This window comes from Nicotiana tabacum, chromosome 1 (assembly GCF_000715075.1).
Source record: "Nicotiana tabacum cultivar K326 chromosome 1, ASM71507v2, whole genome shotgun sequence".
Taxonomy (NCBI): Eukaryota; Viridiplantae; Streptophyta; class Magnoliopsida; order Solanales; family Solanaceae; genus Nicotiana; species Nicotiana tabacum.
Genome location: NC_134080.1, coordinates 26,756,365 through 26,781,572, shown reverse-complemented (window position 1 = coordinate 26,781,572; position 25,208 = coordinate 26,756,365). Strand labels below are relative to the sequence as shown.

General features: G+C 35.1%; 3 protein-coding genes across 3 annotated transcripts; 2 read left to right on the top strand and 1 right to left on the bottom strand.

Moving 5' to 3' along the window:
* Window positions 1-348: 348 nt before the first annotated feature.
* On the top strand, window positions 349-9,192 carry LOC107790385 (ATP-dependent Clp protease proteolytic subunit-related protein 4, chloroplastic). Its single transcript, XM_016612307.2, has 8 exons — window positions 349-693; window positions 5,555-5,758; window positions 6,345-6,400; window positions 7,866-7,992; window positions 8,185-8,262; window positions 8,439-8,552; window positions 8,641-8,752; window positions 8,825-9,192. Exons 1-7 carry the CDS (start codon window positions 436-438, stop codon window positions 8,710-8,712), a joined length of 909 nt encoding a protein of 302 aa, XP_016467793.1. The 5' UTR covers window positions 349-435; the 3' UTR covers window positions 8,713-8,752; window positions 8,825-9,192.
* A 6,600-nt stretch (window positions 9,193-15,792) lies between these two features.
* LOC107790386 (expansin-like B1) lies at window positions 15,793-19,083 on the top strand. Its single transcript, XM_075248956.1, has 4 exons — window positions 15,793-16,021; window positions 16,748-16,854; window positions 17,637-17,931; window positions 18,645-19,083. The coding sequence occupies exons 1-4, from the start codon at window positions 15,880-15,882 to the stop codon at window positions 18,857-18,859; spliced, it is 759 nt and encodes a 252-aa protein (XP_075105057.1). The 5' UTR covers window positions 15,793-15,879; the 3' UTR covers window positions 18,860-19,083.
* A 1,563-nt stretch (window positions 19,084-20,646) lies between these two features.
* LOC142162248 (uncharacterized) lies at window positions 20,647-22,632 on the bottom strand. Its single transcript, XM_075218577.1, has 4 exons — window positions 22,103-22,632; window positions 21,366-21,540; window positions 21,213-21,323; window positions 20,647-20,934 (listed from the first exon to the last, which is right to left on the bottom strand). Exons 1-4 carry the CDS (start codon window positions 22,630-22,632, stop codon window positions 20,647-20,649), a joined length of 1,104 nt encoding a protein of 367 aa, XP_075074678.1.
* Between the last annotated feature and the right edge of the window lie 2,576 nt (window positions 22,633-25,208).

The window sequence follows — 25,208 nt, the reverse complement described above, 5'->3', positions numbered from 1 at the left end:
CTGGTCTTAGAAGGGGAAATCGTGGGGATTTGGAGAGACAAACTTGGGGGAGTGGGAATATACGGTTGAGTAAAATTAGGAGACTAATTAATACCATTAAAATCCTAAAATGGTACATAAATGGTAATTAGGTATACAGAAGGTAATTATATTAAAAGTTAAGCATGTAGGGTAATATAGTTTACTATATGGCATAGGAATATAAAAATTCCAAAATTAAAACTCTTATTTTTTGTGTGGTTAATTTTTGAACATTTGTAAACGGGCTTATGGATCTCATGGACTGGACCCATACATAATTGTTTGAGAATTGGATCAGCCCAAAGTGGTACGGCCCGGAGTCTAATGCGAGTCGGGTTACTCCGAGTCTGCATCAATTCAAACCCCAGACTCTAATCCAATCCTTCACTCCACTCTCTTTGAGTTCCAAACACAATGGAAGCTGTGACTATCGCTTCCCAATTTTCACCGGCAACGGGAGTCCGGCTATCATCACCGGCGAGCTGCCGTTCGTCAGCTCCCAAACGGACTCTGAGTTTTTCGCCGTCTCCGAAATCTTCTCTATCGACGAGCTTTATCTCCCCATTCGTCGGCGGTAGTGTACTCGCGGACTTCTCGGGTCATAAAATTCGACCCGATTCTCTTCGCCCTTCTTCCTCTAGCTCTCGCCCCAAACGTGGCGTTGTCACTATGGTAAGTACCGGCTTTGGCTTCCAATTTGTTGTTTTTTACTGATTGGTAAATTTAAAAGTAGTGGTTGAGACGTACAATCTAAAAGGAAATGGAATTTTTTTTCAAGCTTTTGTTTCTATTGGTTTATTTTTTTAATCTGAACAAACAAGGAAAATACTTAATGATGATAATTTTAACATGGCGTGTTGCTCCGGTGAAGCTCTACTGTGATGGGTAGGTCCATGAATTATCGTGGTGGAACTTATATGCTAGTAAAATGTGGTAATCACACATTAGTTGATGCTTTTTTTAAGGGAGGGGTTGTGCTTGTAGAAGGTAGTAGGTAGCGGCGGAATAGTGAGGTGCGCCAAGCTGGCCCGGACACCACATGTCATTAAAAAACATTGTAGGGGGGAGGGGGGGGGGAGAGTAATGATATATGGTCTGAATTGAGGAGTTTGTTAATTGGTTTTGACATATTGTGATTGTTAGTAAATTAGTTAAGTATTAAATTAGTTTTGTTAATAAGTGTTGTCCTCCCTTGGGGGTGCTACAGCGATAGCTCGGCGAGTCCTTAGGATGAAAACCACAGGAGACAAGGGTTTAAATCTCAATAGCGGTCCCAAAAAATAAAATAAAAATGTGGATGATTTCTTTCTATCTACACAAGTCTTGGTGGGTATAGTTACCTGGTTCCGATGCAGTTGTGCTGGCAGGAGGTAGTACATAGCCAGTGGGATAGTCAAAGTGACCACTAGCTGACAAGCACTATCTTTATAGAAAAAAGAAGGCGAACAATTTAGCAACTCAAAGTTCATCTGCCTTATTTGTTTGGATATGATAGCCTTTAAAATGTTGGCACTTAGCAGTTTGGCAGTTTGTCTCTCAGGCCAAAGTATATTGTTTGGTTTAGTTTTGTAGAAACGGCCAGCTCAAAACTATGGTAATTCAGCGATTTGGTTTGTGTGTCATATTTATCGTAGTAGCACAAAAAGGTTTCATAAAGTGGATATTGAAAATATGTATGGAAATATTCAAAGATCCGAACCATTTTAAGACATCCAAAAAGTAAACTAAACTAAACATTCTAAGAAAATGGATTACTAAGCTAACTTCAGAAGCATATAAAAGTTAAGATCTCTCCTGCATATGTCAAAGCATCCAAAACATGAATTAGTCAACTAGGAAAATGAAACCGTCATACCAGATGACGAGTTACGCCTCTTTGTTTTCTGGTATGATTTTTTTCTTTTCTTGAAATACATAGGATGGGTTGAATAATTGAATTTAGATGCTAAACTGCTCAAACAAAACTTTAAACACCCAAGAATATGTCGAAGAGCTTTATGGTTTATGGTGAGGGAGTTTAATTGTTTAAATTAAATTGAAGTCCATATAAAAAAGGAAGAAATTAATGATCGGTGCTTTCTTTTGAGAGATTTGGTCTCTGGATATCATGGATGAGTGTTTATGCTACAAAGCTATATTGTGCTATTGTCCATATGTAGTCAAGCACATGATTCTCTTTTGATAAAAAGGGATTCTCAGAAGGCAAATCTGGTGTAGAAGATGATAGGAAATGGGAGTTCCCATCGTCGGGGACGTAAGCATTTTGAAAACATCCAATTGTTGTCTGACAATACTTCCAACCGGTAACTATTACTGCGAAACTAAACTCCAAACTTTGCAATTAAGGTCAGTGTTTTGGAGAGCGAGAAGCGGAAAAAAGCGAGGAGGCCTCGCTTCGCCGAAGCGAGAAGCGCGAAGCGAAGCGTGCGCTTTTTTCATGTGAAGTACAATTTAACACATAAATAAAAAAAATTAAATAGGCATAAATAAATGGCCAAGAACTCAATAAAAATAATATATTGAGCAAATGTTTCACTTCTTAAATCAAGAAGTAAATAATAAATACTAAAACTAGATAGTGAATAATTTTCAAAAGTCATAACATATTAAGCAAATGCAAAACAAAATCACAAAAGGAGCAACATTCTATTCTTCAACAAGATCTCCAAACTCTTGAAGTGTCATCATATTCGAGTTATTATATTGGTTATCATTTTCTTCTTCTTCTTCTTCTTCATCTTCAACTAGAATATGGGGCTAACTTGAAAATGTCACCAAACATCAAGTTGATACAATGTGCAGCACAAGGAGTCCAACAAATATTTGGGAAAACTCCTTTCAACATGTCACCCGCGTTTTTATTCTCACTTGCGTTATCAGTAACAACTTGAACCACATTTTCCGGTCCAACTTTCAATATTATCTTCTCAAACAAGTTGAACATTTTATTGGAATCGGTTGAAGGGTCACTAGCATCATAAAATTCAAGAAACACACTACCTCTCGGAGAATTCACCAAAACATTAATGACCATTTTTCATTTTTTGCTGGCCATTTATCCATCATAATGGAACAACCATAAGTTTTCCATTGCACCTTATGCTCCTCGACAATCTTGTTTGTCTTCTCCACCTCTTTTTTTAGACAAGGAACTCTTACTTCGTGATAGGTTGGGGGCTTCATTCCTGGGCCATATTGGCCTACAGCCTCAATGCATTTATCAAAACTATCGGTGTAATTTAAACAATTAAAAGGGAGCCCCTCATCATACATTCACCTGGCAAAAGCATCTTCAACGCGCTCCCTTAAACTCTTCCTACAAGAATCTAAGTCAATAGCTTCACCCTTTCACTTTTCATTTGGTTTTTGCGAGAAAAAAGATTAAGAGGACCTTTCACATTGCTACTGGTTGTGGATGATCCACTTCCACTTGTTGAATTCTTTTTTTGAGATTTTGAGGGAGTTGGCCTCATTGATATATCATTGACTTCAAGGTCATCCTCATCCATTTGACTATTTTCATCAAGAAGATTAATCATAGATGCTCCATGGCTCATTGGATTTTTTAACTCATTTTTTTTCTCAACCTAGTCTCTAATTTCTTGCTTAACAGAATCCGGAACACTTGGACATTCTTTGACATCTCTAAAACCACCAATTAGATGTCTCTTGTGACGATGTATTCCACCGTTATAAATTTTTTGACAAAAGATACATTGCACTTTTGTGTTACTACTGCCAACTGCAACTCCATAGGCCCAAGCTGGATCTCTTTTTTGGCTTGATGCCATTGAATAAGATTGAATTTACTACAATCAACAACCAAAAAAAAAAAAACAGAACAGTTAAGGAGTCGAACCAGAACAGTGAAAGAACAGAAAATAACAAAAAAACAGAGCACACAAAGAAAAATAGAGCATAAATTAGGGCAGAAGAACAGAGCATAAATTAGGGCAAGAACAGGGCAATAAAAACTGAAAAAAATAGAAAGAAGAAGAGAAAAAGGTAACGAACAGTGAACTGAAGAAAATCAGAAGTGGAAGAGAAGAGGAGGAGAAAAAGAAGAAGAGAAGAAGAAACTTACCCGTCGTCGCTTGCAACAGAGTGTTCGCGTAAGTGTATTTGCGAAGTTTTTTTTTAAAAAAACCCTAGAAGATGCCTTACCCTCGCTTATTGCTCTTTTTCCATCGCCTCGCTTCTCGCTTTTTAGGGTAAAGTGAGCGCTTTTTGATGTGAGTCGCGCTTTAGGGCAGAAAAGCGCTATGCCGTCGCCTCGGCGCTTTAAGCGAGAAGTGCACGCTTTTTATAACACTGATTAAGGTTCAGCAACTTTATCTACCTTTAGGTAATTCGAAGATTGAAATTGTCAGGAAACATGGACCAAATGGGTCATGCCAGGAAGTATCAAGCTTGCTCTATGCAGCTGGTATAAACAGATCTTTTCAAATGGCAGTGGACAGTTGTGGAATGCTGTTCCTAATTGCATATCTGGAATGTTAGGATGGAGAGAAATAATAGGTGCTTTAGTGATAGGAGGGGCGATATTTCAATTGTATAGGCCGGATGTTTCAAAAGCCGAGACAATCAAACCTCTCATAACAGTCACCCTCTATAACAACACTTCACTATAATGGACAAGTTTTCCTTGGAACCAATGTTTCATGTTATGTTATAATATATGTTCTCTATAACAGCACTTCGCTATAGCAACTAAAAAATGTCGGTACAAACGAGACTGTTATAGAGAGGTTTGACTTTATGTGTGGAGTAAGAAGAGTATTGTTTCTTATTTAGACTCACTTTTACATCTTCTGCAGTTCTTCAATCTATAGAAGGATGCTCTATTTTCAGTACTTTCTTGGTACTATTTAATAAACTTCCTACCTTTTCATAAAAAAATTAGAAGAAAAAAAAAGATTAACATGGTCAGGGCTAATCCATTTGATCTGAAGAATTTTATTTTTGGCTGCATTAGAATTTTAAGCTGCTGTGTGGCCTGAACAAAAGACCTTATTGAAGAGTTTGATGATAGCAGAGGTACAAGAAAAAAATAGATAGGACTATGATAAAGCAAAATAGAACGTGGAACAGTTTATGTGGCTACAATTGCTAAATTAGGTACTCTGTTCAAACTGGTTTGATATGCCTTGGGAAAGTGACCTGCAATTCATTGGGTTCTTTGTTTCTTATCCGCTGTAAATATTGTTAGATGGATTGTCTGGTGATATGGGAGAAAAAGGCTTACTTACATTAACTGCTGATGATATTTTCTCGATTGACTTGAAGATTTTGGATCACTAGAATAGAAATTAGAGGCAGCGGCCTCGGAGGAAGTATTATTTCAATTGTTATCAGCTGATGCGTTAAAATCACAAACTTTTGAATGATACCTACAGGTCAAAAAGAAAAAAAAAACACTTTTGTATGTACCTATTTTTCCTCATTAATGTGATGGAATTTGTGACAGAAAGTAGTATTGGTATTTTGTACTGTGACTTTATTGCTCTAAACATGTGCACATTTTTGGTGACAGGTTATTCCTTTCTCAAGGGGAAGTGCATGGGAGCAACCTCCTCCAGATTTAGCATCTTACTTGTATAAGAATCGAATCGTTTACTTGGGCATGTCTCTAGTTCCATCAGTGACGGAATTGATACTAGCTGAATTTCTTTACCTTCAGTATGAGGATGAGGAAAAGCCAATCTATCTTTATGTAAATTCTACTGGCACAACCAAGGTAAAAACTGGTTGCTTTCTTTTCATTTTGCCTTGTATTTTTCATTATCTTAAATCCTTGATTTTCTGGTCAAATGCAGCTGGTTGTATTGAAATTTTCGCTTCACTAATTTTCTAACGAGATAGCTTTATACAAGAAGTTGAAGTTTGGTATCAATGTATCAAATAGAGAGAGGTTTTCTTCCATTTAATAGTTGCTAATCTGTGGTTCTTCTGTAGGTATTGCTTGCTAGAGGATAAACTCAAACTGGTTATAATTTATTGCTTCAGGCACGGTGCTTGATCTATGTTAGGATCATGTTAGAAACAACTAAGACCCTTTTGTTTTACCAACTTGACCCTTATATTCTTCCAACTTGAAGGAAAGTGAGCGTGATATTGACAATTGATTGTAAAGCCACTCTTGCTGCATTTCTAGTTTCAGAAATGCACTATACAGGCAGTTCTATGAGATTCTAAACATATAGCTGTTGTAAGCTCAGTTTGAGTTTCTACTTGACTTAATTTGAACCCTATTTACTTTAGATTACGTATAATTCGAACATGTTTTTATCATACTTACTTTCAGATGATTTTCTATTTTACAGGGTGGTGAGAAGTTGGGTTATGAGACAGAGGCTTTTGCTATATATGATGTTATGAGGTTACAAATTGCTTCTCTATCCATTTTTCTCATTCGAGTCATATTTGAAGATGTCTCTTTAGTGTTGTTTTATGTTTTTTTTTTACTAATTTGTTTTTCTGGTAGTGATTCTGTGATAAAAGACTTGAACGGTAAGATTTTTGTGTAGATAGGATTTTGGTTCTTCAACAGGATAGATTTAGAATGGATGCTTGAGATTTGTCTGGTGGTTATTTTGGACTCGCCATTCTTAATATATCTTTACCAGGGAAAAAAAGAAAAAAAGATGTGAAAGTGTTCGACCTTGGTTAGCCTCTCTCAAGTCATAAATTGATGTGATAAAGGTGGACCAGAAAATGAGAAAGCTGTGATAGGCTGATCTGCTGATAAGTATGGTTCTGTATATTTGCTCCGAAGGATCTTCACTCAGAAGCATATTTGGGACAGCTTATAAAAAAATTATATTGGACAGAGGACTGGAGCCATTGTGCTTGCACTCTTGCCATATTCTAGTTTTCGTTATAATCACATGGCAAGAAGCAACTAGAGAATGCACTGTCAAGTTAGTTTGGCAGCTGAATATGTAGGATTAAATACCGGATGATTTGTACAAGGTAAGAGGTGTGAATCATATTTTAGCTTATCAAAATTTGGATTTTCAGAAAGAAGAGGTTGGGTGGTTTAAACCCAAGTCGTGTAGTATTTTACAGTGTATTCCAATAGTAAACGTAGGTCTCCAGTCGGAATGAGCAATGACCTGTCTGTGTTTCCTATTTTGCGGCTCTCACAATTCTCAAGACGTTTAAGTGCTCCTTGCTTGTACCAAAATGTAACTTTAGACTCTGCTTTTTCATACTAATTATCCGAGTTTATAATTTGTAGCCATTCTTTTGATTCAGCTAAAGTTTGTATTAAGGATCTGAAATAAATTAATAAAATTGTCTGCTCAGTAACAGTTAAGTTTTTTAGATGAGGTGGTTCACACAGTTCAACATAGTATTAAAGCAAGGAATTGTCCTTGGTTTGAGTCTCACCACCTAGTATTAAAGCAAGCAATGGTCCTTGGTTTGAGTCTCACCACCCATCTAAAAAATATTTTCACACACTTAACCTAAGAAAAAGAATCATGCTACGTGTGAGGGGGCATGTCGGGCCTAAAATAATTAGTGTGTCCAATCTCTAACACATTAAGCTTATAGATGCAGTGGTTCACACAATTCAACAGTTTGTATAGTTTTTTATTAGCAGTTTAACAAGTAATGTGTGAAAAAATTAAAGCACTTTTTTTAACTGCAATAACGGTCGACATAAAAATTTCTGTATGCATATTATTTATAGGTGCCCTCAACATCAACTTTTTCTGAAATTTCTGCTCTCATGCCCTCGCTTCCGCTACACTTGAGGAACTTAATGAAAGCATTATTCTTCTGGGACTCCTTTGTTTCTTGTAGCAATCTGCAACAGACACCTTTACTTTTTGCTGCAGATATGTCAAGCCACCTATATTTACTCTCTGTGTTGGAAATGCATGGGGAGAAGCTGCGTTGCTTTTAGCAGCTGGTGCAAAAGGAAATCGTGCTGCATTGCCCTCATCTACAATTATGATTAAGCAGGTCATTTGGAGACCTTTTGTGTTTCTGTCTTCCTTTCTCCCTGTTTTCTTCCCATTCCTTGATTATGTCGTCTAAAGTATTCTCTATAAGACTATGACCTGTCCCTGAGTTCTTTTAAAAAGTTGCAATCTTACAAACACAACCATGACTGATATTAAATATGGAATTGCTAATGCATATATACCTTTGCAGCCAATTGCTCGGTTTCAGGGTCAAGCAACAGATGTCGAGCTCATGAGGAAAGAAGTAAAGAATGTCAAAGCGGAATTGGTAATCTTTAAAATTTCTGTTAAGTTAATGCTTGCGTACTGTGACAAAAGTTCAAGGGACAACTTTGCACTTTTTAAGGATTTCTGTTTTCTGCTTTGTGATACAAATTTCTGCAGGATCGAAAATGTGCACTGTATTAATTAGCCTATTTTTCTAACTTTACACATATTTTTAAGGTGAAATTGTATTCAAAGCATATTGGAAAATCACCTGAGGAGATTGAAGCGGACATAAGACGTCCGAAGTACTTCAGTCCTAGTGAAGCAGTAGAATATGGAATTATTGATAAGGTATCTCCATGAAATAACTATCAATTTTTTAACTTGGTTCCTGATATGAAAGGACCTGCAGTTCACATTTTAACTTAAATATCTAAAGGTTCTCTACAACGAGAGGGGAAGAGAAGATAGAGGAGTTATATCTGATCTGAAGAAGGCCCAACTTATCTAGGAGTCAAAAGTCCCATCAGCCATGAAACCACAGGATTGAGGTAAGAATTCGCTAACTAATATGATTTTGCTTCACAAAGTAAGCAATCTCAAACATGATAATTGATTTCTAGGTCCAGGGTTTCTTTTGGCACCTATCTTTCACCGGCAATTCATCAACAAGGCTATTTCTCGTCGTGAGCACCTCCTTTAATCCACAGATTTCCTCGAACTTTGTATGAGGTCCCCAATTGTGACAGCTATTGTAATTGTTTTGTACGGATCTTAGTCACTTAGATTCTGCATCCTGTGTTAGCTCAGCGAAATAGATTATAGAATGTGTGTAAAAATTGGAACTACTTAGACAGTTTAGTTGTTAGATGTTCCAACATTTCAATATGATATCAACTGCAAGTCTCTGTACACCAATTTTTAAGTGGAGACACAATGAGACTGATAATTCATTGTTGAATGATGAAGAATCAATTACTTCATTTAGTCCATCTTTCTTTTGTAACAATGACTAGCGAAGGTTTTGTTGGCAGATAAATTCAGACCTTCCATCTGGACTTTCCATCAATCCATCATATTCCTCAATCAGACAGATGTTTGCATCTGCATAAGTCTTCATTCATCTCCACCATTTACTTAAAGTTGATGATTCCCATATTTAATTTAACTGAATGGTACACACTACATGACCATCTGCGTATTCTAGAACTGAAATTGCTAGTTCTTTTCGTGGGCATTCCACCATTTCAATAATTGTCTCTCTTCCTGGTGCAAAACTTGGAAAGAGCGACATCTGGAGAAAGGAAATTTCTAGTTTAACTTGGTGGGGATTTTGCTTTACAACTCGCAGCAGCAACAACTTTTGATTGTTACCTTTTTGCTGGTTGATTAATAGCTTCATTATAACCTCTCTGACTTTTTCCTGTTTAAGTATCTAAGCTCATAATTGCTGACCTTCTCCATTTATCCTAAAAAGACAAGTGTATGAAGCAGATATTAAAGAGTGACAGCTTGAATTTGAACTTTTATTACTGATTTCTCTAAGCTTTACAAGTGTTTACATAATTTTTCATAGTGGATTGGACCCATTCATGGAAAGTGGAATTTTGCTTACCAGTTCAAGCCCATTAGGGTCACTGTCCAAGAATTCGGTACTGTGTTTGCTCTTGGTGCTTACTATCAGCTTCTTGATCTTTTTTTTTCTGTTTCATCTTCTCATATGTGGTGACAAAGTACAGGGGATCCGATTTGCAAATTTATTATGCTCCTTACTTTGATTTTTATGTGAATTTGAGAGGGTCGGTAACTTGGTGGTTAACATGCCTTGACTTGCATTAAAAAGCTTTCACTTGGGAAGATGGGCAATGCCAGGTTCTTGTTAGAATTTTGGACACTGTTTACTAACTCTGTAAAATTGTCTTGGAGCCTTGGAGCAACGGTAAAGTTGTCTCCCTGTGACCAGTTCGAGCTGTGGAAGCAGCCATTAATGCGTGCATTAGGGTAGATTGTCTACATCACACCCCTTAATATGCGGTCCTTCTCCGTACTCTGCGTGAATGCCGGATCCTTGGTGCACTAACTGTTTACTAACTTCGTAGAGTTTCTTTGGGTGGGATTGGTTAATTAATGCCGGATCCTTGGTGCACTAACTGTTTACTAACTTCGTAGAGTTTCTTTGGGTGGGATTGGTTAATTAATTCCTTAATCTGATAGTCTTGAAGATGAGTGGAGTTTGTTTGAAGCTTAAAGCTTTTATATTTATTTGGTTCCGACTTGAATAAAACAAAATCGACCCAGATGTAAATTAAAATAAACTTTGTTCTTATTATTTCTAAACTATTGATAAACAATGTACTATGGAACTACCTTTCTATTTAAGTTATTTGCACTGAGATTTTTTATGACAAGTTGGAGTCTTCAACTTCTGAAAGTACCAAATAGAAAAACTTGGTAACTATTGCATCAATGTGTAAAGTGTCATTTAGACAACAGGCATCTTAAGAGGATAGAAGATAAAGACATTTGTTCAACATAAAAACTACTTACAAGTTTAAGTATTTATAAGCTAAGGTCAGTCAAATATCACACGTTTGTCACTAGCAACTTATAATCGTTCAGTTAAAAACACTTTTGGTTTCATCAAAATTTCTACTATTTTATTCCTAATAATTTTTCAAACTCCAAAATACCTTACAGAACAAAGTCCTTAATTCTTCATTCAACTTTCGTTGTTCATTCTTTTTCATGTATAAATACTTTAAAAGTCCTAAGTTCATTTCATTCACTTTAACAAAAAAATAAAAAATCTCCAAACATGTAAATTATTGTTTATAATTGTTATCACTTGACGGTCATCAATAAATTTTAGTCAGTTACACATGCTCCTTACATCGTCACTTTATTGTATGGTAATCTCTAATCAAAGTAATCATTGTACAACTGAAAATGCTATTGATTAGAGGAACACCAATCAAATAATAATGCTTTTGATAACTCCAAGTTGATGACAAATATTGGAAGTCACCTACCAAATTTTAATAGAGTATGTATTCAAATAAGGTTCTTCCAAGTAGCCAAGCAAAAGTTAACGAAATAAATAAGAAGCTGAGTGCTTTTCCCCCAGATTTTGAGTCTGGTTTTGTACTTCTTTTATAAAATAAAAATAAAAAAAATAAAAAAAAAATCAAGTTCTACGTATTCTCACTGGATAGATATGACTAGAGCATTGACTTTATTAGACAGGTTCTTAGTGCGTTTGAACCAAACATTAGAGTTCTTACAAGTAGTTTAGTATTCCAATTGCTCATAAACCTGACCTGGCAACTTAATCCAATATTGCCTAGTAAGCAAGTTCATATCCCTTGTTAGAACAAATGCGACACTAATAAGTAATAACTATGTTTAAGTTCCAAACAAGTTTGAGGTCGACTATATATATTTTTGGCATAAAATTCTCCGATAAGGTTAAAAGGCTCCTAGCATAGGACCTTAAGTAGACATACTAGCATAAACATATTCTTAAATAATTTGTATTGCCTATACAGGGGTGGATCCAGGATTTGAAGTTTATGAGTTCCTACAACGGCCTCAAGTTATATATACAATAATAATTGGGTTCACAGTCAAATATTATATATTTATATATATTTAGTAAATTTCTTAATACAAAAATAAAGTTTGGACAAAAAATATTTGGTTCATGAAAATCCATAAGCTTAAGGCTATATTTAGTCCTGCGCCTATATAGATTTTTTTCTTCCATTATGCCTTTATCTTTCGCTATTTCATATAGAGATAAATAAATAATAGTATTATTATGCAGCAATTTCATAAAAGTGTTTATAATTGTTGTGGGCTGCTTCACCCGCTACCTTATTGGTTTGCTATTCGTATTATTTCACACCTGCAATCTCATTATCTGCTTTCACCTTAAGCTCTAAGCAAGTATATTATACCATTTGGGTTTAGTTGAATGACTTGCAAATGTTTTGTAAAATAACCTAGCTTTGAGCCAAATGTCGATTTGTTCAAGTTAATTTGGCTTGCAAAAGTTTGAAACACATAGTTGGGAGGGATAGGATTTCGTGGGCAATCGTCATGATTACGTTTTTCATAATGTAAATTAGTACTAGACGTTATGACATAATCAAGGGTTATGACGGTACTAAACAATGAGATATTATCTTATTATAATGTCCAGTTTCTTCCAACTTTTCTTTTTATGATTTTATTTCTTAGCCGCCACACTACTGATTCTAAGACACATATATAGGAGGATAAACAGGAAAAAAGCAATCTGGATAGTGGTGACGATCGTATACTTTCCTATTCACTAGCTTAACCAATCAATATAATTTAGGAGCTACATGAAGGGCAAATGTATACCATTTCGTATCGTTCAGGAGCAATTTTGTCCCTTTGTCATTTTCCATATATAGAATTAAATTTATATTTACATTAAGTACGAATATGTTACTGCAAAAAAGTCGGTACAATGGCATTATACATTTACTGATTTAAAATGAACAAAATACATTGGGTGATGAGGAGGCTACTGAAGGCAAAGTGGACATTTGAAGCTGCTGGTTATAGCTATGAAGACCTTGAGGAATATGCAATAATTTCCAATCAAGAAGTTTTTTTTTTTGGGGGGTTTTTCTTTGTTTTGCTCATATTTTCCCTTGATAAATAAAATTCATATTTACCACAACAACAAAAAAAACTATGTGACTATGATGAAAAGTGTCATTAAATTGTTTAAATCAGAAGTGCAAGTAAAGATATTTATTGTTGTCACTAATAGAACAGCAGGTACAAGTGGTAGCTAAAAGGTACACAATGAGTTAACTAATTGGAAAATAAATGTTTAGTACGGAGGGGCGGCCCGACGAATTTTGTGGCCTAAAGCCAAACGTTACGAGGGACCTTAACTTTTTTTTAAAAAAAATTATTTATTTATTTGAAGTCTATTTTTCTAGCTTTTCTTAAATAAAAAATTATTAATAATTTTATTATAATCAATAACTCATAATAAGTATTTCTCAATTGACAATATAACTAATCCACTTAACTTTTCTTGAGACATTGTTGATCTTTAGTAAGATTTTATTAATTTTAATTTTGAAAACTTCTTTCCACTGAAGCACCGGTAACCTGAGTTATTAACATTTTTCAATAAGCAATATAGACATTTGGAAAAGAATAAGATCTTTTTATTTGATTGAGTGTATCAATTAAATTTTTTATCTTCTAATTGTAATATTTTCCTTAATACTTTTAATTCAGAAAATAAATCTAAACTATCAATATCAAATTGATTATTATGCTTTAAGGAACATTCAAGATTAAGGGCAATATATTTTTTAAATTTTTATCATCTAGCTAGTGATCTTAGTTTTTACCGCTAAATAGAAAATCAAAAATACTTTCATATGCTTCAAATTGCTCAAATCTATTTTGAAGTTAAAAAATAACCATGTCTACTATGTATAAAAGTAATCGATGGTTAACGTAGGAGAGATCTCTATTTTTTTTTTCGGGGAATTTTTAAAATTTCCACTGCTTAGCTTTTAGTTCGCTCCATCAAATGAAATGTGAATAACCCGTCCTCTAAAGGACTCTTCGAAAGATTATGAGATTTCATTATCAACATTCTCATCAAATTGTTACTTCCAGTATCACACATTTCTTATGAAATTTAGGTTCGATATTCATTTCAAGTGTATCCTGAGCCGAGGGTCCGTTGGAAACAGTCTCTCTATCCTCACAAGGTAAGAGTAAAGTCTGCGTACACACTACCCTCCCCGGGCCCCACAGTGTGGATAATACTGGGTATGTTGTTGTTGTATTCATTTCAAGAGTAAATTTCCTTGGCAAAAATCTTAGCATTTGCAAATCCTTCTTCTCTATATTTGTTAAAGGTGTTAAACGGGCTGGGTTGGACCGGTTCCGGACTGGCCCAGACCGGTAGAACCCGGAACCAGCCCGGACCGGTAATAGGGGGCTGGGTAGGGGGTTTGGGGAGGTTGGCTCGGTTTAGTTGGCCCAAATGGGTAACCGGAACTGGTTGAACCCGGTAGAGTGAATAGTACCTCTTACCTGGTTAACCGGCCTGGACCGGCCCGGTTCAAATGGCTATATATATATATATATATTTAAAATTTTCGAACTGGTGGGCCCCACAGACCGTTGGCAACGGTCAGACCATGTTTTGGTCCGTTGGCCAACAGAAATATTGCACAAATAGCCTTTTTTTTAAAATTTTTAACCCTTTTTCAATTTACAAAATTAACCTTCTCTAAAACTATAAATATACCTCCCTCTTCTTCATTTCTTCACTCAACTCTCATTTCTCAATCTCAATTTCTCTCATTCTCTCATTCTCCAATTTTCAAGATTTCAAGTCTCAATCTCAAATTCTCAATTCTCAATTCTCAAATCTCAATTCAATTTAAATCATGCCTCGTACTTCTAGAGTGTGCTCATATGTTTGGCAACACTTTGAAGTGGTAGAAGAAAAAGAAGAAGGTCAGAAAGTAAAGTGCAAGAACTGTGGTCAAGTCTTAAATTTTCGTTCAGAGTCTGGCACATGCAGTTTAAGGAGGCATATAAAGTATTGTCTTGAGCGTCCTGCGGAAATTCGTATTTAAGATTTTAAGACAATTTGTGTTATTTTAAAATTATTAGACGTATTTATGCTTAATGTTTTAGTTTGTTAGATTAATTTGAAGTATTGTTAATTTATTATGCATGAAAATTTAGTTTTACTATTTTTTGTTAATTTACTTTTTAAATGCAAACTTTAATTTTGAATTTTGAAATAAATGTAGCACTTGCAATTTATATTAATACTTTTGTATTAATATAACTTGTAATCTTTAAATTAATACAAAGTATTAATATAACTTACAATAGTTATTCAAAATACAAAAAAAATTAAAAAATACACTAAACCCGGCCCGGTCCCCTCAACCCGTAACCCTTACGGTTCAATTTTTACCCGGATGAACCCGAACCCGTTAAACCCGTTAAGAACCAATCCGTAACCGGTCCGGCCCGTAACCCATACGGGTCCAAAAAGTAGCGGCCCGGCCCACTCGTTTAACACCTTTAATATTTGTTAAAAAAAAGAAATCGAACTTTTTCACTTCATAAAACTTTTTTAAAACTTATACATAACCTATTAGGTACAATAAAAAATGGGTCCCCCACAAACGTGGGGCCTAAAGCAATTGTTTTACTTGCTTTATGGAAGGGCCGCCCTGTTAGTACGAAATAATTATACATACCTAGTTATTTGTATAAATTATGCCTTTTGTTACTTTTCATATTATATCACATTCCATTAAGTTGGAGTAAAGCATGATGAAATGGTCGTTTGGAGTCAATACAGATGTCTTCTTCTACAGAAAATAATGTATCAAGTCTAAGTACTTAACCCCATCTTCCACTTGCTTCGAATTCCTCTTCCTTAGTGGAATAAATCATGTAGAAAAAAAATAATACATAAATAAATTAAAAAATTAAAATACCCTCGATGGCTGCTTTCAATAGTTCAAAACTTCAACTATATATAGCCTTTTCATTTCAACACTTCACATCCCACTTCTTACTTAGAATCTTGATTGATATTCCTTTTGGATATTTGTCTAAGTAGGTTTGAACTTTAACATTAGATATGAGTTTAATAACACTCAAAAACCACTGCATTATTCTACTAGTGACACTGATTTTTCCTGCAATTTGCTATTGTGAAGAAGCCAATTCCCTCTACACTAGAGCAACCTATTATGGCAGCCCCGATTGCTATGGAACCCCTAGTATGTATTTTATTTCTTTTTTAACATTCTCTTCTTATCATCTGCACTAGCATTTTTGGCAAACGTGGTGACGTAGCCACATATAGTGAAGTGTATTCAGTTGAACATCCTTCATAGGAAGTTATATTGAATATATAGAAAATTATACTATGTATGTAGGTTAAGTTGTCTCCGTGTGACCTATATGTCACGAGTTCGAGCAGTGGAAGCAACCACTAATGCTTACGCTAGGGTAGACTGTTTACATTACACCTCTTGGGGTTGCTGCCATTTCTCCGACCCTGTGTGAATGCGAGATGCTTTGTGCATCGAGCTGCCATTTTTATGTAGATCAAAAATAAAAATGTATAGATATATATTAAACCTTAAATATTCTTTGCAAAATCCTTGGCTTCACCAGCAAACACGTGTTTTAGATTGAATTTGCTCAGGTTAAGAATGGGTTGTACCCGCATCATCAAATAGTCATTTCCAACTTAAGTGATATATTTATAAAGCTAAAATGCACCAAAATCAGCAAAAATCATAAACCAGAAGGTAAACACACACACACAGAGCCGGGAGTTAAATACCTTTGTACTATAAGTGTAAAATTATGTTGCTAATAGTTAGAAGACTCGTATCGTATGTTCCATAACTCGTATTGTATGCCTATAAAGCGATATTTTTCTTATATTATGGTATAATTAAGGTAATTAAAAGTGTGGTTGTTACAACATAAAACAGGCGGAGCATGTGGATTTGGTGAATATGGGAGGAAAATTTATGATGGGAAAGTGAGTGGAGTCTCTAGACTCTACAAAAATGGAACTGGTTGTGGTGCTTGCTACCAGGTATTTTTTTATATATTCTTTTGTGCCGCTTGTTTCTTCTTTCATATTCGTAAATACTTTTACTTATCCACTATTAAAAGTATATTTTTATGTTTACTTGTCCACAAATTAAAAGAAAGACTATCTTTTTCTCCTGTATTATCCTAATCATTAACTATTTATTTAATAAATTATTTTTTAAAACCTTTTGAAATGTTATCATTATTATGTATTTAAAATTATAAAATACATAGTTTATTTACTTTTTTTTAAAAAGGAATGCAACGTAAAAAATGGACAATTAAAAATAAACGGAGAGAATAGTAATAAGCAACTTAAGTATTTTATAGTAACTATAATAATAAGCCTTTCAATTTTGAACTTTTAGATAGCAATGAAAGCGACACCCACTTAACCATTACAAAGGGTGGAAAAGGGTTTTGGTGAAATTTTTTATTTAAAATTTGGAATCAAAATATTAGTTCATGCATTCTCATTTTTGATTTCCGGTAAAGTTATGACCATATTTAGATAAGAAAATCACAAAAAAGAATGAAAATTAATTTCATCTTTCCCTCACAAAATTTCTATTTTTTCGAGATTGGAGTTGTAGTCTGGTGATCAAAATACCACCATTTCGCACGTCTTTCTAATTCCACCAGAGACCATAAAAAGATTAAAAAACGACCCAAAAAGAAACAAAATTTTCATTTCCTATATTATTTTGGCACTTTATTAGTTTCCTATATATGTTGATATTCTTCATATAATTTAATTTTGTTTCTGTAAATTACAAACTATAGGTTAGGTGCAAGATAGCAGGTCATTGCACAGACGAGGGTACAAAAATAGTAGTGACAGATTATGGGGATGGAGACCATACAGATTTTATACTAAGTGTACGTGCCTATTCAGAAATGGCTAGTCAAGGAATGGCTAATCATTTATTGGCCTATGGAGTTGTTGACGTTGAATATCGCAGGATTCCTTGCCGTTATTATGGTTACAATTTAATGATTAAAGTTCATGAAAACAGTAGGTTTTCTAACTATTTGGCCATTGTCCCAATCTATCAAAGTGGTGCATTTGACGTTGAAACATACATACATACATACATACATACATACATACATACATACATACATACATACATATATATATATATATATATATATATATATATATATATATATATATATTATTTCTAAACCAAATTAGTGATAGTATTAATCTGAGGCGAATACAAAATTTTAAGTTTATGGGTTTTTACAGAAATCTCAAGTTAATATACAATGATAATTGGATTAACGTACTGGTCTTCAAGCTAAATATTCTTATATATTTGATGAAATTTTCAATACAAATACAAGATCTACACAAAAATTACTGAATTCACGGAACTTGAAACTAATGCACTAGATCCGTCCTGATATTAATAATAGTTAATGATAGACTATGGTGTGTTCCCTCATAATTTATTGAACTTTATCCACCGTAATAGTAAAGTCGCATTTTTTTTTTGGTTAAGTTAAAGTAACAAATTGTGCATGAATTACTCTAAAAGTTCAAATGACCGTAAGGTTAAGATTCCAGCGCAAAGTTATGGCATGTTACTTGCCGCATCAGCACTTTATCAGTAATTGGAAGAAATTTTTTTTATAGTATAGAAGTCTTGTGTGTCCGCGACCGGATGCAGCTTTACTTTATTGGGTTCATTTAACTCAGTATTTATTTATATATAAAAATAAATACTAATAGATATGAACTAATAACTTTAAAAATATAGCGGATTTATCGTTAGCAATCTTAACCCATAAATTTTGTGCAGGCTGATTGCAAGGAATGGAGGGGGATGAGAAAGGCATATGGAGCAGTATGGGACATGCCAAATCCACCAAAAGGATCACTCACATTCAGGGTTCAAGTCAGCGTCTCTGGTGAGGTCAAGTGGGTGCAGCTCGCCGATGTTCTTCCTGATGAATGGAAGGCTGGCATTGCTTATGACACCAACCTTCTGCTCGACTAAATTCCCCATAGAGAACTACTTAGGCACTAGGCTTGGCTTGCTTTCTTCTTGTTTTCAGTTTCTGTTCTTCAATGTCATGTGATTGCATTCTCGTTGAGTGTTTTACCTAAAGATATATTCATCGAATAAGACGATAGAAGATTAAGAAAATTATGATGGTGTATGGTCTGCATATATAGGCGATAAATTGTGGTGATATAAATAAATAGTGAGATTTTTAGTAATCTTTTTTCTTATTTATAATACATATCTAAACTTTTAGATTGTACAATGAGAATCATTTCAAGAGTTATTCCTATTAAAAGTATAGTCATCAAAGAAAAACAATTGTAGAAACATGATGCTTTTTGGAGGGATATTTGATTTAGTCTTGACTAGAGGCGGAGGCAGAATTTCCTATTAAGGGGGTTAAAAAAGAAGAAGTTAAAAGAAGATTGTAGCTAGTGGGAATTGAACCAATGACTTTATAAAGACTTTGAACCCCCTTGTCCGCTAAGCTTTGCATTTGGGTTGTGTTAAAAGAATTTAAAACATAATATATAGAGTTATTCCTATTAGAAGTGTATATTCATCAAAGAAAAAATTGTATAAATATGACACTTTTTAGGGTGGTCTTTAACTTTTGACCTCCGTTTTCCCCATGAAAATTTTAAAGTCAAAAGTTAGAAGTGTTGCCCATTGAAGGGCAACCCTTGTTAAATTAATAATTCTATCCATTAGACAAGCGACACAAAAATTCAAGACCATCCCAGGCTTTTTGTGTACTTCAACCTTCATCAAAGTCTCACACGGAATTAATGAAGTGACCGGAAAATGGGTGGCCCTATGGGCTACTACTACCTATTAAGTCTCTATTCTCTATTCCATATAAAATTCTTAATCACCATTCGGGGAGAAATTAAAACACAAGGGGACACTAAATATGCCTACAAAATGAGATTTGAACTTCTAACTTCACTTATAAAAATGTACCCAATAATTATTACACTATAAGACCCTTTGAGCTTGGGTGTAAACATATATATTTATGTAATTTTTAAGAAATACAATATTATTATATGTAGTATAAAGAGAGGAGTGTGAGTTCACATGTCCCATACTCCACGATATGATATAGTTTGGAAGGTCATGCTCTATAAGAAGATTTTCTTTAACTATCCCGTATCCAAAACCCAATAATCTCATTCATTCAGATTCGTGTCACGTAAGACCAATTAAAGAAGGAAGCGCTTCCACTAGGAGTTGTTGGAAAAATAACTGATAATATTGACCAATAACAAGGATGAAAATATAAATAATCATATATATATATATATATACATACGCATTACACTCAACTATAAGAACCATTTTCATTGCATATACTATTGCATCAAAAAGTGAATAACATTGTGAGATGAGAAGAAATTGAAGGGATTTAATTAGGGTTTCGAATGTATCTTCAAAGAGAAAAAGCTCTATTTTATTATCTGTCTCTTAGAGGGTAAAGAATAATGACCCGATCGGTCTTACAAACAACCACCATACTCTATTTATAATCTGGGCCTAAAACTGCCAACCCGGCAATACTGTGACCACTAAATGCAAACACTACAAAACAACCCAAATAAATAAATTAAAAAAAACAACTGCTACTGCTATGTGTAACTATTTGTGCTTTGGCTTAGAAGTCAAGTACTACATTAGCTCAACACTCTCCCCTCAAGTTGGAGGGAGATACCACCTTCAAATTGCCCAAAAAATGATGATGGATAACACCAAGGAGAGGCTTAGTGAGAATATCATAGTTATTGAGAAGTAGGCACATGAGAAAGATGAATCAGACCATCATGAAACTTGGTCCGGATGAAATGACAATCCACTTCGATGTGCTTGGTTCGTTCATGAAAAACAAGGTTCCTAGCAATGTACGAAGCAACTTGATTATCACAAAAGATAAAAATGGGAAGAGAAACAGTAAGACCAAAATCAGACAGCAGCCTGGAAAACCAAGTAAGCTCAGCCACTACTTTGCTAAGGGCCCTATATTTAGCCTCAGCAGAAGATAAAGAAACAACTGGTTGCTTTTTGGATTTCTAGATAATGAGACAACCACCTAAAATAATACAAAACCTCGTGACAGATCTGCGAGTGTCAAGGTAAGCATCACAGTCACTATATGAATATGCATAGATAAAAAAGTCAAGAGAAGCTGAGTAAGACAGTCCTAAATCCATAGTCCCTTTGAGATATCTCAAAACATGGAGTTCGGTAGTCATGTGTGGAAACTTGGGACTCTTCAAGAATTGACTCAAATGTTGTACAACAAAGCATATATCAGGTCGTGATGTGTACGGAAAAGAAGCTTGCCCACCAAACTTCTATACTGATCAGGGAAAAGTAACAAATCACCAGCATCTGCATGTAACTTACAGTTGAGCTCTAAGGGGCATACAACAGGGGACACAAAAGTATAGTCAAATTGCTGAAATAGATCAGAAACAAACTTTTTCTAATTTAGAATAACCCTACCAGGGAAAGTAGAAACCTCAATACCCAAGAAGTAGTGTAAGCAGCCCAAGTCCTTTATTTTAAATTGAGCATCCAAAAACTGCTTTAAAGTAGAATATTCAGCAGTGTCATCCCAGTAATGATGATGCCATCCACATAAACTGCTAATAGGACCAGGTTGCCAGGAGCATCTTTATGAACAAGTAATAGTCATTGAGGAAATTTTTTATTTTGTGTCTCATACATATAAAACTAGTTGTATGAGACAATTTTTTTGTCTCACAGTTTTGTGGACCCAGATTTCTGTGGACCCAGAAGTGTAAGATTGGGGTCCACAAATTTGTGAGACAAAAAGGAGCCTCATACAACTAGTATGAGACACAAAATAAAATTTCTCGTCATTGAGTGAGTGAGTATATCCCTTGGATTAGAGTGCTTGAGAAATCTTGGCATACCACTGCCTTGATTCGTGTCTTTACCCGTAGAGAGACTTCCTCAATTAGCACACAAGAGGGGCAGAACCAGAGGGAACAAAAATATTTGAACCCTGGGTAACTTTATGTAGGCCTTCTCATCTAGATCTCCATGAAGGAAAGCATTGTTGATATATAATTGGGAAAGAGACCAATTGTGCTTGATAGCCGCATCTACTGAGCATTTAGCACTAGACATTTTGATAACAGGAGAAAAGGTTTCTGTGAAGTCAACTCCCTCAACCTGAGTATCCCCCCAATAACAAGTATAGCCTTGTACCTCTCCACACTCCCATCAGCTTTGTACTTAATTTTGTAGACCCATTTGCAACCTATAGGTTTCTTACTAGAAGGTAGAGTCACAATGTCCCAAATATGATTAGCATCTAAGGCATCAAATTCCTTTCTCATGGCATCTTGCCAGGCTAGAACTAAGGCAGTCTGAGAGTAACTGAAAGGTTTAATTTCCACAGGTGGTAAAGAGGAAGAACCAGAAAATAAAGGAAGCTGACAAACATAATCCTTCAAGTAAAAATGAGCAGTGCTCTGCCTATAAGATTTTCTAAGTGTTGGGGAATGAGGAGGGATAGATGAAGGAGAGGACATATCAGGATGAAAAGGTTGTAAGGGAGAATGCAGAGGAGAAATAGAAGGTGAACATACATCAGAGGTAGGAGAGGCATGAGGAAAAGGAGAAGAAGAAGGAACATGGGAGGAAAAAGCATAGGGTCCTGATAAAGAACATAAAAAGGTAGATGAGATGGGAAAGAGGAAGGAACAGAAGAAGTAGGAGTAGCAAAAGGGAAACATGTTTCATGAAAAATGACATCCCTATAGATATCATTTCTTAGTATCTAAGTTGTATAGCTTGTATCCCTTTTTAGCAAAAGGATAATCTATAAAGACACATGGAATGGCTCTAGGCTGCAACTTATGTCTTTGAGGAGTAGGAACAATGGCATAAGACAGGAAACCAAAAGTCTTCAAAGTGAGAATAACTGGGAGGTTTCCCATATAGAATCTCATAAGGTTACTTATTTCTAAGGATTCTGGATGGAATTCTGCTTAACAAATATGTAGCAGTGAGAAGACAATCTCCCCAAAAGGTAACGGGTAATTTGGATTGAAACAATAAGGCTCTACAGGCTTCAAAAAGTGTTCTGTGTTTCCTTTCAACAACCACATTTTTCTGTGGGGGTGAGGACAATTAATTTGGTGAATGATACCAAGTTGACTGAAGAAAGAAGACCATCATTGCTGGAGCCTATTCCAAAACATTGTCACTTCTAATAGTTTGTACTTTTGCATTGTATTGGATTTGGACCATGGCTAAGAAAGCCTTGATCATATAGAAAACATTGCTTTTTGAACCCAGTAAATGAGTCCAAGTGGCCCTGAAAAAGTCATCAATAATGGTGAGAAAGTACCTTCAACCGAAGGAAATAGTTGTATGATAGGGTCCCTATTTATTAATATGAATTAATTGAAAAGGCCTGATTGTACTAATTAAGCTATCAGGAAAAGAAAGTCTAGTTTGTCTAGCCATAGGACAAACATAACAAGAAAAAGATTTCCTATAAGAAAACGAAGAAGACAAAACAGAAATATATCTCATATTTGCAAAAGGAATGTGTGCCAATCTTTGATGCCAAATAAAGTTTGATAGATTTTAAATACTCTTGCCTTATGTTTTGATGATCTAACAAACTTACTGTTAAGAACCAGATAGGGAACCTGACCTATTTGGACTACTACAAGTTTTAACGGATTCCAGCTAAAGGTGAACTGCTACAGCTTCAGGATCTAGGAACCCACACAAGGAACTCTTGTGGTTTCCTCATAGCAGTACAGAGTCAATTGGACAAAGCTGGAAATAAAGTGACTCACGACACTATTTCTGCCGTACTGCACTGTCTCCAGCGCCCACTCATTCTCTAACCAAACAAAGTACTCACATCATTTAAAGTGATGTGATCAAGATGTACCTACAATGAGTTTTATACAAAACATCACTTGAAGGTTTCTGTTTCTCATTCAAGCTTCTTGCAAAAACAGAGAAATCAATCCTCACAAGCTTGAAGAACAAGGTTGAATGCAACAACGGACCAGTTCCTAAAAGATAACTTGTTGTTGTCCTAGTTGAGTTGTAACCTTGTTTTTGTACTTATTGTATCTCCTAAACTTCTTACCTATAAGTGTTTGATTAGGAATCCTCTTGTAAATTCGTAAACTCCTTAAGTTTATGTTGTGACTAGATTTAGTCATAAGCAAAAGTCTTTGTAATTGTAGAATTACAAAGTGGCTCTTGGTGAGAGCATCACAAGTTAGAAAAAGTCTTTGTAACTAGGAAGTCACAAAATGGCTTGTGGTAAGAGTACCACAAGTTAGTCAAGTAAATATTTTGCAATAGGAGTCATTGCAAAGTGGCTTGTAATTGATTCTTTACAAGTTAGTGAAGTTAAAAGCCTACAAATGTAGGTCGTAATTTTTTTGATCCCCTTGTGTGGTATTTTTCCACGTAAAAATTCTCTGCCTTATTTACATACTGTTTTATTAGCATTCTCAGCAGAATCTTGTAGAGGACCAGGTACTCTACAGTTTGGTGGACTTATACAAACTAACAATTGGTATCAGACCTCCTATCAGGCTAACACCTAGGAAAGATCCTCATGGCGGCTTCACCAAATTTTGAAGAATGTCAATCCATATACCAACCCCCCAAGTTTAATGGACAATGCTATTGGTGCTGGAAAACTAGAATGCATGATTTTATCATGGCTGAGGATTATGAGCTATGAAATATCATTTGCGATGGACCTTATGTTCCAACCAAGGTACTAGAGGATTTTCTATTTTCAATGGCAAAAACCAGCAAAGAGTACACTGAAGCAAACAAGAAAGCTGTTGAAAAGAATTTTCGTGCCAAGAAAATTCTAGTATGTGGAATGAGACCTAAAGAGTACAATAGAATCTCCATCTGCGACACTGCCAAGGAGATATGGGAAGCTTTGCAAACAACTCATGAGGAAACTATACAAGTAAAACAGTTTGAAGATGAATTTGATACTAGTGATAGTTCCATGATGGTTGTTGAAGGCGAGGAGATTGGATATGACTCAACTTTTGCTTTGATGGCTCAAGGATGTTCAAAGAAATCTGAAATCCTATTCTCCAAAAAAATTCATGTCTTTAGCTGATGTATTAATCACTGCATTTCATAGTCTTCTGGAGGATAGGGGTTCTTTGATCTTAGAATTAGGAGAATCTGAACAAACTAGAGACGACTTAGTGGTTGTAGTTACTAATTATAAGAAAATCATTGAAATCCTTAGAAAAGAAAAGAGTGATATGTTGGCAAAAACTGCAGACCAAAGGGAAACAATGAT

Excerpts from the sequence above, each read along its gene's own strand:
- LOC107790385 (XM_016612307.2), top strand. The coding sequence starts at position 436 with ATGGAAGCTGTGACTATCGCTTCCCAATTTTCACCGGCAACGGGAGTC. Across the intron at positions 7,993-8,184 it reads CTACAATTATGATTAAGCAG|CCAATTGCTCGGTTTCAGGG; the intron begins GTCATTTGGAGA and ends ATACCTTTGCAG. Across the intron at positions 8,263-8,438 it reads AGAATGTCAAAGCGGAATTG|GTGAAATTGTATTCAAAGCA; the intron begins GTAATCTTTAAA and ends CATATTTTTAAG.
- LOC107790386 (XM_075248956.1), top strand. The coding sequence starts at position 15,880 with ATGAGTTTAATAACACTCAAAAACCACTGCATTATTCTACTAGTGACA. Across the intron at positions 16,022-16,747 it reads CGATTGCTATGGAACCCCTA|GCGGAGCATGTGGATTTGGT; the intron begins GTATGTATTTTA and ends AACATAAAACAG. Across the intron at positions 17,932-18,644 it reads TGGTGCATTTGACGTTGAAA|CCATAAATTTTGTGCAGGCT; the intron begins CATACATACATA and ends AGCAATCTTAAC.
- LOC142162248 (XM_075218577.1), bottom strand. The coding sequence starts at position 22,632 with ATGTTTCCCTTTTGCTACTCCTACTTCTTCTGTTCCTTCCTCTTTCCC. Across the intron at positions 21,324-21,365 it reads TTTCTACTTTCCCTGGTAGG|CAATTTGACTATACTTTTGT; the intron begins GTTATTCTAAAT and ends GATCTATTTCAG. Across the intron at positions 20,935-21,212 it reads CTGATCAGTATAGAAGTTTG|AAATCCAAAAAGCAACCAGT; the intron begins GTGGGCAAGCTT and ends CTCATTATCTAG.